The sequence below is a fragment of the Pelmatolapia mariae genome, linkage group LG16_19, assembly GCF_036321145.2.
Source record: "Pelmatolapia mariae isolate MD_Pm_ZW linkage group LG16_19, Pm_UMD_F_2, whole genome shotgun sequence".
NCBI classification, from domain to species: Eukaryota; Metazoa; Chordata; class Actinopteri; order Cichliformes; family Cichlidae; genus Pelmatolapia; species Pelmatolapia mariae.
In genome coordinates this window covers 58,816,073-58,828,945 of record NC_086241.1, presented here as the reverse complement: position 1 = coordinate 58,828,945, position 12,873 = coordinate 58,816,073, and the positions used below count along the sequence as shown (strand labels likewise).

Here is a 12,873-nt window from a genome sequence, read left to right as displayed (position 1 = left end):
ATACTTTTAATTGTCCTACTGTAATAGTATTTAAATATATAGAAACCTGAAGTAGCTGCATAAAAACGTGCATCAATGTAGTCAATGAGAGGCTCCAGTTACAACCTTCTATTAGCTATATTATTGTGATCTACAGTATTGGTCACATTTCTTTGTTGTCGGAAGGTCATTTAGTTTTACGTGCCGAAGAAATGCCTGTAAATCGTTTTATTCAGTTTCAATTAGAGTGCTGGCCTTCTCATCCTTCTGAGAGTTTATAACCACATAATGGACTTAGGTACGCTAATTTATTATTGACTATTATTGCTTGAGCTATGAAATCCATCTGCACTCTGATTAAAAACATTTATTTTAGTTATTATCTGTAAAGCACTGTCCAAAACATTTGCAATATTCAGTCATTCATATCCATTTCCATATCTGGCCACTGTTGTGCATGAGACTTGTAAGCCATAGTGGAAGGGGTCTGTTTAAATCTGACAGCCGAAACACAAATGTATTTGTGTTTAGGCTGTCTACTTCTTTTGTTTATGATCAATGCATCAGAATAATGGGTCAGAGACTAGTGAGTAAAAAGGAAGAACACGCTTCCCTTCAATATTTCTGAGGAATTTTCTTGTTAACCTACGGCAGTGGTAGCAGTGAGGAAATGGTGCAATGCTTCTCTGCTGTACTTGTTATAGGTGCCTTTCCAGATAAATATCTAAAGAGAGAAAGAAACACTAAAAGTGCACCGAAGACAGTTCAAAACATAAAAGCTTTAGTGACAACCATGTTGGTGTGAAACCAGTGTACTGTACAAGATCTTAATGAACATATTCACAACACCTCAGAAACACTTCAGACCTTAAGGAACATGAGAGCAAAGATGGTAACCCATGCAGTTAATGATATAGCTCAACAACATCACACTACCACTTTCAGACCAAAGAGTGCCATTTGCATTCAAAACTATAAGGTGATGTAATTGCACTAGTTGTAATCCTGTTTCAGTTACTCTTTTGCAGAGAAAGTCTATGGAAGTGAAAATAGACCCTAAAACCTAGAACTGTGAACGATATCCTGTGGTCCAAAAGTGCCCATAGAAACATTGAGTGAAATGTTTTCCATATGCCACTTTTTATGTAAAATGTTGAATAATGTCAGTATGGGTTTGCTAATTTAACTCCCCGTGTTTAATAAAGAGCCCTTCTCTTGCACTTATGTAATTTGTAATTGATGCCTTTTAAAAGGAGCTATTAAATCATAAATCATAAGTGGTTACACTTAGAAGCCTTTTCTGGTTTTAATCTTAAAACTAAATATGCTTGTTTTCTATAATTCTAACTAAAGGTAGAAAAATTGGGTCACTTTGACTTAATCACTACTGACTGAGTCATTATAGTCTTATTAATCAGTCATAATATCAAAACAAATGTGCTACATGATTATTTTGCGCATTGAGTGATCTTGACATGTGACGGTATAACAGTACACACACACACAGACACACACATGCACAGCTACATGGTCTAATGCAGGGGTTTTCTCAATCCTTGGGAAACATGGGTCACCCTGTGCTGGGGGTTCCCATAGCAACAGCAGCCGCTGCAGCAGACAGAGCAGGAAGTGTGTGAGTGTGTGTGACTGAGGGAGAGGAGCAGGTTAGCGCTGAGATGGGAGAAGATGCAGTCACTACAGAAGGAACGTAGGATATGAGGATTTTACAGCAGCACACCTGTAGAGCATAGACAGGGCTGTGCCTGTGTGTGCATGCGTGTGTGCCTGAATACGTGCATGTGTGTGTGTGTGTGTGCAATGGAGGGGCACCTGTTTCATGTCTACAGCCACGTGTACACTCTGAACAATCTGTATGCGGAAAATATGACGGTAAGGTGCATGCGTTCTCCCCTCAGGCACATTAGGCAGAAGCGCTGAGAAATCGAAACGGTGTCATGTGTTTTGAATTAATTTGTGTGCGCTCACCTGTCTGTGTGTGCTTCCATCTGTCTGTTAAATGTATTTGTGCATACTTGTTTTATTCTTGTAAGAGTGGTTAAAAGATGAAGGCTTTTCTTAAATAAGAGTCTGTGAGATGGCAGCAATAGTGTCACCATTAGCTTATCTAACACCTCATTCATATGTGTGAACTCTCTGCCCTACTATGAGAGCCGATGGTTATTGTGTTATGTCACCGCTGCAAGCTCTGCCTAGCTGAGTATCTGTCCTGTTCTATGATTGCTAAAGAAAAAATGTTTAATACATGTTTTTCTCCTTAAATTATATATATTTTTGTCACGAAGTTTGATTGATTCTTTTTATTTGATTTCTTATGTGTTCGTGCAGGTAATCCTGGTGCAGGTGAACCCGGGGGAGACGTTTACCATCCGGGCAGAGGACGGCTCACTGCAATGCATCCAGGGTCAGTCCTCTACGATATTATTACGTTATCATATTAACATGTAGCCTGGTGGCCGCTCTGATGTTTGTCACTGTGAGACAGAGTATTACCCATCATTTTAATTATATCCTGGCTGAACAAGATTTAAATGAGATCTTTGGGCTGACTCCTAAAAGTTAAAAACATTTACGGAAAAACAAATAATGTTAATGCAGTCTATGCTTAGAAATCTTTGATTGGTAAATGTGAAAGCAAATATTCGACTTTTACTTTGAGTATTATCCATTACCAGAGAAAACCATAGCAATGACAAAGGAGTAGCTGTCCAATAAAGTCTCAGAGAGTTTTCAAAAGTCTTCCTTTCTATATGGTCAGACTTAACTCCTGGACAGTCTGCCAGTACATGGTAGAGCCAACACAGAGAGACAGACATTTCAGTTCTCATGTGTTTGCACACGCAGGCCAGTAAGTTACTTATTTTTAAACAGTCCGTATTAGTGTGGACTGTATCATTAACCACCACAATGGCTAATGGTTTAATGGTTTATTTTTCTAATCAGAAAGCCAGGAAATGAAGTGTTTTCCAGCTGGATTTCAACCCTTTTGAAATTCCGAGTGTATATATAGGACTACAAATGCAGAAACTCCAGAAACGGTGAGACCTTTTAGTAGACTTGTCAATAATGCAGGAAGAACTTTGGGAGAGGAAAAGGAAAGCAAGTGGAATGGGATCTAAGGGTGTTATCTCCAAATGAAGTACAGCTAGTTGAAAGCATAGTCTACACAATGACAGATTTAGACAGAGTGGGCAGCCATGGCTTCACTGTGGTTGCATCAGATAGCAGTGCATGAAAAGACTGGAAATATAAGCCACTTAGGATCGCTCAAAGACGGAAGGAGGTGGCAGTAACACGGGATTTCCCACAACTCTGAAATTGTGTCTCACTTTGATGATGTCAGAAATGTAACTTTGAAAGGACATCTTTGTTTTCTTCTCAGTCTTTTTCTATCTGCGTCTTCTTCACTCGCTCCTTCTCTTTTTTTTAGACAGATTTTTTTTTCAGACAGCAGTCTCGACTCAGTCACTGTCGCCCATTTATTAAAAAAAAACAAAACAAAAAAGACGCATTACCACAACACTGTGTTGTAACAAATGGCATCCCACCACCTTTTCCTCCACCCGCCTTGTAATTCAATTTTCCCCTCAAATCAGAGAGATTGCCCCAGGCAGAGCTATGGGCACAGATAAAGCCAGATAGAAACGGTGCATGATTTAATGGATGAATGCAAAGATGGGAAGATACAGTTGCCAGATAAGATAAGTGAATTAGTGACTTGTAGAAAAACAGCTAAACGACAGATGAAAGAATGGTTTAATGTAGAAAGTGGATATATGAGAGGGATACCAGATAGTGATTTGCAAAATGACACAGTACTGATGTAGCTGGGATCTGCCAGCTTTCTGTTTGTTTGTGTGGTTGCGTGTTTGTACTTGAAAATTTGGCATCAAAGGCACAACGTGTGTCTGTGTGCACCTTTTTGGTGCCTTTTACTACAGTCGCAGACAGCAAATTAGGTGGAACATTACAGACTTTGAGCCCTCTTTGAATGCAGATATTATTAATGTGAAGGACCACACACGCACAAACACACATACACAGAAACTTTCTCTCTATCTTAGTCGGCAAGAGGTCACTGAGTTTAATGAAAGGTGGAGTGTGGCAGTGTGTTCCGAAGGATAACTGAGTTGCACTTTAGAGAGACTCGGTGTGATTAGTGAGACCTCAGAGGTTCGTGTTCGCGCATGCTTGTGTATTTGTGGCCCTGCTTGTGTGTTTGCTTTGCAGTGTACTTGTGTGCAAGTGTGTGCGACAGAGCAAGATTACAGAGACCTCAGGGCACAGCCAGGAACCAGCTTTTATATAAAGTAACCTCTGTTTAGCTGCTGCAGTGTGGTACGTGCATGCATGCAAACATGCATATACGTACACACGCAGACATGGATGCTCTGCCAAGGCAGGACCAGCCTGAAGACGTCAACGCAGCAGCCAGAAAAGATTCTTTCATATGAACCACAAGACCTTCCTTCTCCTCTCCTCTCCTCTCCTCTCCTCTCCTCACTTCTCTTCCCTTCCTTCCTCTCATCATCTTTTCCTGCTACCTCCCTCCCTTTGCCTTTTTATTCCTCTCATTCATCTGTCTTGACCTTAAGGCAAACCTGGAGCAGAGAAGAGGCTATTGTATTTGCCGGATTGATGTTAAGTACTGCTCATTAACCACACCCCTGCTAACTGCTACAGGCTCAATTATGTTCTTTTATTTTAGCTGAAAGTTTACATAAAATCTTACTAAGGTCCACGAATCCCATAACCTCAGGGCGTATGAAATCCTTTCAGAGCTTTTTTTGTGCATATTGAAATAATTCACAATGCTCTAAAATATATATTTAAAGCTATTTTTTTTATACCACTTTTCAGATATGTTAGAGATCTGTCTTTACCATCTCTTGTTTTTGTGTCCCTTTCTGCGTGTTCCTTGATCCAGTGAAAGACTGTATCTTGACCTGAAATCCTTTCCAGCAACTTATTAGCATCATCTCTGCATGTGTATGACTCTGCATGTCTCCATCCCTTGTTGAAACAGCATGACCCTTCAGTGGTCCAGGGGCCAGATTCATCTGACCCCCCACCCCCCACACACACTCCTACCCTCTCACTGTTCCCACCTTCCCCCTCCTCCCTTTTGCCCCCCTGTCTCCCCGTCTGTCCCCCTCCCCCACTAAGACAATTCCCCTGAGCTTTCCCACACTCACATCAAAGGACAAGACTCTCGAGGGTGTGTTAGAGCACCCTGCTCTGGAATGTGAGTGTGTTAATATGCGTTGTGTGCGCGTGTGTGTCTGTGTGTGTTTTACAAGGCTGTGTTGGTTTACTGTGTTGTTTGGTCTTTGTTGGACTTTTACGAGGGATGATGAGGCCAGAGGGTGAAGAGCAGGAAGCTGTGCCCTGCCTGGGAGAATATGACATCATGAAGTTTGGGTGGCACCAGCTTAATTTCTTCTGAAATTTAGGGCGTAGTTGATAATAACCACAGGGCAGCAGTTGATTAGTTTTCTAGTTAATGAGCAGTAATTCTGTAAGTCCTCAGTTTACTGGCTGCAGTGTTTTTAAAATGCATTTCAGTATAATACATGGGGTTTGTTTGCCTTGGTCTTCTGTGGACACTTGGAATTATCTATACTTCTCTGTTGTAATATAATAAATGTATCTGTGAGGCTGAGAAGTATGAGTAGTAACTGTTAGTGTGTCCTTCACAGTGAATGGAGAACTTTCGCCTCTTGCATTGCTTAACGCTATGATTTTGGTTTTTTTTAATTGACTATGCTTGGTGGACCATGTGTGCTAAGGCTTGTTGTCTTGCTGCATGACCCGCTACCAAAGAACCAAACCGAACATCTGTAAAAGCCAGAGCCAGCACCATGGAACACCGCTCCTCTGATTGGGCATGCTTTGTAGAATGAGACACTCAAGATCCATTTCACCAGATTGGTGCCAGTACAAACAAGCAAATGTATCATAAAGGTCTTGAGAAAGCCTTTAAAGTGGATTATCTGTAAAAAAAAAAAAAAAAAAAAAAAAAGTCTAATAGCCCCACAACCAGGATGTCTTGTTTCCACAGAAACTTTTTTTTGGCACATTGGTACTACAACGGGATTTCAATCGGTAAATTCTTTCCTTAACACAAGAATGGTTGGTTTAGAGCAATGGTGTCAAATATAAGGCCTGTGGGCCAGAATCAGCCTGGCGAAGACTTGAATCTGGTGTAGTTTAAAGATTTGGAAAATATGTTGTGTACAAAGATTTTGGTCTTTTGGCTGTGTTTTACAGTAGTAGCAGTAGTACTTTCCCATTGCAATTCATACTACATGAATAGTTAAGTAGTAGTAAAATAGTTAAGCAATTGGATGATAATTAAATGACAGAAATGTTCTTGTTTTTAGAATCTACTATAAAAATGTTGGTTAAATAAAAGGAATTAACCAAAACTTTATGTTTTATAAATACTGGACAGTCTGGACAATGAGCTACCAAAATCTTTTCTGTAATTTACACACAAATCATGTAGAAAAACTGGGACGTACTGCTGAAATTGCATTTCGTTTTCTGATATTAAGACATCTCAGGGATCAAATGTTCAGTTAAGTGTTCTTACAGTGAAGGAAAGTGGAGTTTCACTGGTCCAACCCACTTAAGAACAAAATGGGCTGCATGTGGCCCATGATGTAAAGTGAGTTTGACATCCCTGGTTTAGAACATTCTCTGTGTATTTCTAATGTTTTCAATTACATTTCTTTTCTGTCTGTGTTACATAATGCAATTCGGAGAGGTCTATGTGCAAAGTATATTTCACTTCCAACTTTTGGTTTGCGTAATTTCTTTATCTTGACGGTATAGATCCCAAAGATTATCCTGCGATTCCACATGCTCTTATTTTGTTTTGTCCCTTGAGAGTAGAGAAAGCTCAAATCACACATTTTGTTCTTTTCTTTATTGCTTTTTCTTCCAATTTTAATGGGCCACAAAAAGATTAGTGAAACAATTCTTCATATAAGAAATATAATCAAATATAAATGCAGGCTGTTGGGACTTCATATTAAGCCAAAAGAATTGGTTGATGTTTCTCCTTTTACACTGATTTCTGAATTTGCAATGGATGAATTGCATGCAGTCCACTCTCATTGCTGTTATATTGCAGTGGCATAATGGAAAATGTGGTTCTGGTCTCTGCTGAGGCCTTGTTAGCCGAGGCATTTTTTTTTTCTCTGAGACACAATGGTTATGGTGGACCCTGCCAGTGTTTCTCTGCATCTGGACACAGCAGGGTACTGTATGAATCATGGCAAGATCTGTTGTCTTTTGCCATTAGAGGTGTGCGCTCTGCTCATACCTAATCTTTTTGGATCCCCCCGATTGTTACTCTCTTCCCTTGTCCCTTGCTTTTGTCTGTTGTCTTGGATCCAGTTTCGTAAAATTCGATGATTATATTTGTGGAAAAAATGTCGATTGATCATATTGTTATTTTAAACATGGTTTTGTCCTCAAATTTAACAAACCTAAACTTATATGGAAAATAAGGGGTTGATGGAGGAAATTTAGGTGTACCTCCTCTGTGTTTGTTCTTTGTCTGACTACTCTCTTCATTTATCTCTCCATTTTCCTCAGTTTCAACTTCAGCTTTTTGCTCAGTCTCTTACTGGCTTCACTGTGTCGCTACATAGGGTTATCAAGGTTTTCTTTGACCGGCCTTCTGCACAGAGTGCACACTGCTACACTGCAAACCCTTTGATGTAAATGGAAATAGCTGGTTGAGAGAAATACAGTGGAAAGTCTCAGTCTGTGTTTACACCTTGCCAGATGGTTCTAAACAAGCTGGGGGAGAACACACAAATACATTTTTCCCTGAAATCCTTAATTTACGGTACTGTTTCGGACCATCCTGGTGCTGCTTGTAAGCAGGGGTGGTTGTTCGAGGAACTTTTAACAAGCCTTCCTTGAAATCGGAATACTCAATTTTGTGACAGTAGACTGAATGAAAATTGCTGTGCAATGACAGGTTTGACTGATGTCTGTTATCTAGCTGAACTGTCAGCTAAAAGGATTTATTGTGTTTTTATGCTTTATTTTTGTAAATCTGATAAAATGGAAATTGTTCATGCAAGTGTTTCTCAATCTGTTTGCCTTCTTTTTGTCTGTGTGTGTGATTTGACAAATGAATGCATTTTTTTAATTAATATTGCACTTGCATTTTGCCCAAAGTATAATTAATCCAATAGCCAATTTCCTGTACAGTATATTAATGCCCTAAATTCCCATTTTCTCTGCCTGCACAGCCTTTCGAGACACTTGCATCCACAGCTTTAAATTGCCTAATGTACTTTTTTGAATTGTTAATCTGTCCCAAGAAAACAGTATCTATATATAAAATCACAGCTTCTCACAGGGTAGAGCAATATGGCTTCTGTTCAGCATTGCAAGAATGCTCTTTTTCTGGAAAACCCAGTGGTTTAAAAACGTTTAATGGAATTGAATATATGCTTCACTAATTAATTCTTCTTCTTCCTCCTCTGTTTAAAGATATTTTAACTTAATAACGACTAAATCGGTATTGTTGTAGTTTGCTTCATATTTCACTGAAAAGAATAAGGATAATGGGTTTGGTCATAAGGCCCCATGGTGCAGAGGGATCTAATAATAGAGAGATCTTGTGTGTTTGGGTGTGTGCATGCCTTTGTATGCATTTCATTTTATTATTTTTACCTTGACAGCTGGGCAAAGGAAGACCTTTTTACCTCCAAGACTGTATGCCCTTAGGCAAGATGTAAAACTAATTCTAGAGGTGTGTTTAGTGTGTGTATGTCTTAACTTGGTGTTAAGTCCTCCTGGTTTTGGGAAACTGGTCGCCATGGGAACGGACTCTCCCTCCAGGTGGTGTGTAATGGAATGCGATCTCTATGTGCCTAGAGAGATCACATTTTTGTGCGTGTGTGTGTGTGTGGGATACCTGCTTTTTTTTCAGCATTTTGCACTGCAAAGTACTTTGTAAGTATCAAAAGGACAGAGATAATTGGTTTGGTTCATTTGATACACGGTGGCTAAAAGCTTGACTTTTCTGTGCGTGGTTTAGATAGAGGCAGAGAGGGAGAGAGAAAAAGAGACTTAATTGTGTATGCCCTGCCCAGTCCTCACTTATAAACTCAATGCCCTCGTACAGTAGGGCATGAAAAGGCAGAGGAAAGGAGGGAGGGAGAGATACAGCTGAAATAAAATAGAATGAAGCAAAGTAAATAAAGGAAGACAGGCAGAATGAAAACGAGGCGCAGAGGGAGACCGAGAGAATCACATGCTGCATGTTTGGTCGTGCCTGCTACCATCCATTCTGGGTGAGGCTACTTCCTCTATGACCCTAGCCACCCCTGTGCTACTGCTGACTTGGTCTAGTCTGCCAGCTCTGGAGAAGGCTGCATAAGGGGAAAGAGAAGGGTGACGAAAACTCTTGAGAATACTGGTTTGTCTTTATGTGTAAGACACTGTGAAAGCTGATGCGTGGGCAAACAGCAGCTGAGTACTCCCAGATTTTTCCGGAGAAATGGAGAAAAAGAAAGATCTTTTCCAGGGATGAAATTCTTGGCTGTCTTGAAGCTCAGGGTACAGCTGGAGCACTTCTCCCGCTCTCCAACCTTATTCCCTCCTTCTCCTCCTCTTCCCTCTCTTTTCAGCCTCGGTCACTTCCTCCCTTGCTTCTCTCTCTCTGATTCTTGCTGTGTTTGTATCTTTTCTTTTTAATTTTAGTCTCACTTTCACAACAATGACACAAGTTTGCTGATTTGCATGTTTTTTATGTAAATAAAACCAATCATAACACTAGTAGGAACATTAAAGATATTGCATCTTCTCCACGGGATGCACATGCTGCTTTTCATATTGGATTCAGTTAATGTGAAAAGCACTGCACAGCTGCAGAAATTCCACATGTGAATGTTTACATCAGGGTTTTTTAGATTTTGTAGGGAAACCCCTCTTTTTTTCCCTCCTTGATCTGATGTTATTGGGCAAAAGTACATGTTAGTTAGTGGGACTTCCATTTAGGAATATAAGGAATAACCGGATAAATAATAACTTTTTTTTAAAAGATGCTTTTCAGTATTTTTCTTTCCTATGTACAGGTTATAAACAAAGTACCAACCATATCTTCACCTCTTTGGTTGTTTGATCAACTAACAGCCAGGGGACATGCACACCCACCCTTGCACCACAAACACAGAAACAGTGGAATTCAGCGATGGAGAGCAGGGGAAAGTCCCTGCTAATCTAGGCCTTCCAGTCTCGCCTTCTTTCTTTCCACTGACATTCACACAACTTCTCTTCTCTTCTCTTCTCTTCTCTTCTCTTCTCTTCTCTTCTCTTCTCTTCTCTTCTCTTCTCTTCTCTTCTCTTCTCTTCTCTTCTCTTCTCTTCTCTTCTCTTCTCTTCTCTTCCACACTTTCTCTGCTCTCTGTGGTGGACACAAACTTGGTGCTGTTCAGACTGTGACTCATACAGTAGGAATGCCCGACGTTAACATGTGGAGCGATAGGAGGAGGAAAGTGAGGGGAGGATGGGAGAGGAGTACAGCTGGGTACAAACGTAGCAGGTTGTGTACAGCACGGGAAAAAAATGGAAAAAATATGACTCTTAGTGGGTCAAGGTTTAAGGCTTTGATGCATTTTGAGTATTCAAGTGAGTGAGAATAAGAAAGAAGCAGGGAACCAGAGCAGGAAATGATTATTTGACGCTGTTTACACACCAGCAGCTGTTGCATTTCTCTTTTCTCTCTCTTTCTCTCTCACTCTCTCTCTCCTTAGAGAGAGCAGACATGTAGAGTTGATTAGAGAATGGATATAATGAGTCATCAGTGTCTGGATTGTGTATATTTGTGTGTGCACGTATTATTGCTTATGCACATCAGAAGTGTTTGTGCGTGTCTACAAGCATGTATACTTCTGTGCACGACCAGACAAGTGATAAGTGAAGTATGCTGGACCCATGCAGTGTATGTGTGTTGCATGGTTACCAGTCCCAAAACAATTGTATCTAAAGGCATGCGAATAGTCTCGTGATAATACTGGAAAAAGCAAGATTGGTGTGCGTGTTTGTTTGTTATTATGTCTGGCTTTGAATTAATGCATGTGCGTCTTATTTTGTTGTTTGTTGCGTGTGCCAAGGTGACCGTGGTTTTGTCAGTGTGCACTATTCAAATGTCAGTGTGTTCTACAAATTAGTTGCGTATGAGCAATCATGTCTTTATACGCAGTGCCCAGGTGGGTATCTGGCCACTCTGCGTGCTGTTTTTAAGATGTGTTTGCCATAGTTTATGAGGGCTTTTGCATGTTCGTGCACATTTGGGTGCCTGTGAGTGTGTGCACAGCTGCAAGGGTGTGTGTTTGCACATGTTAAGATCTTGAGAACAAAGCGTGGCTGGGCTCAGTGTCCCTCCAGACATTACGTTGCTCTCCTTTGGAGCAGACCCAGCAGCAGAAGTAGGTCGGCCGACGGCGCTCCTCCTCTGGGTGGGGGAGAACCGGCAAGAGATCTGGGTTGGGTGGAGGTATGGGCTGGCACACAGGCTACATGCTCAACACTAAACAGATTTAGGCTTGTATGCTTAGAGGCTGTTTACACAGTTATCAGGACAGGATAAGACTTAGATGTTAACATTATTTTGAAAAATGTAACCCTTGGGATAAATTGGGGGCCGTTTCCCCCCCCAACATGTTATCACACTCAAGAAGATTTGGTCTTTAAAAGTTAAAATTGTCCCAGAGCTATTGTTCATGTTAAAAAATATATATTTTTGTCACAGGAGCAGTGTATAAGATTTGATAACAAAGCTGAAAATTTGGAAAGTTGGAATAATAAAAAAAAAGGACTATTTGATTTATAATAACGCACATATGTTTTCTATTGCTTTGGGGCTTTTGGGTGTTAAACACTTAAATTGCTGCTGCTGTCTTGGCCCGTCCTCACCCACACTTGAGCTCATTGAAACTAATCTGCATAAGTAAAAGCTACATAAGTAAAAAAAAAAAAAAAAAAAAAGCCAAAGTTTCTCAAAAGTCTTAGGAAAATGTAGAATAGTTTCAGTCGCAAATTGATTGACCACTATGGAATATTTTAAATAGATGCATGATATATATGTTTGTTACAAATTATACATAGATTACTATTTAGATATAGCTGTGGATATATGTGAATATATTTTTGACATGTATGTTATTCTTATTACTGTCAGATTAGCGTTTATCTATTGAGTCGGATGCAGCATTAATCTTAAAAAATCAAAGAATTGAAGCTGGATATGAGCAGAGCCACAGGGTTAACTGGAGAGACAAAACTGAAAAAGCAGAAAAAGGTTATACTTGGACTTCAATATTGTCACAAATAGGGACAAGGATGACAACCTCAGCTAGTGCCTATGGGCAGGCAACCACAGGTGGAGCTGAAAATCTCAGTGCAGATTCCAAAACCATTTAAATGAAAGCTTTGATAGGAATTTTTTTTTTTTTTTGTGCAAGTTGGGGTGGAAACTTATTGGGTTATTATTTTATTTTTCATATGTACGGACAGGAGAAACATGAGCTTGAGCCAATGGACTAATAAAATATAGTGCTGGTTTTACAAGCCTTATTGCTTCTACTTTAGCTCATAATGTGCTGATGTCAGATCCTAATGAAGTCATCATGGCACTGATATTCATCAGCTGGCATAAGCGATAATACTTTCTGCTTGTTTTCTTATGATGCCATTATGCAACTTTGAGTTTAGAAGTTCAAAGAAGCTCAGTCATATTAAGGAATGTGCTTACACGTACCTGCATACACACTACAGTATGTACTTAAGATATGACCCAGTGTTCAAATGTAGAAACTGCCCAACTTTTGATTTACATTCCACAGC

The 12,873-nt window shown here is 40.0% G+C and overlaps 1 protein-coding gene across 2 annotated transcripts in view; it reads left to right on the top strand.

Annotated features, from left to right (window-relative positions):
• fndc3ba (fibronectin type III domain containing 3Ba) overlaps nt 1-12,873 on the top strand; it is an 85,817-nt gene that overhangs the window by 23,860 nt on the left and 49,084 nt on the right. For both annotated transcript variants that reach the window (XM_063498800.1, XM_063498802.1), the window contains exon 3: nt 2,326-2,401. In XM_063498800.1, coding sequence (XP_063354870.1) covers nt 2,326-2,401 — 76 coding nt within the window. The remainder of the gene's footprint in view (nt 1-2,325; nt 2,402-12,873) is intronic.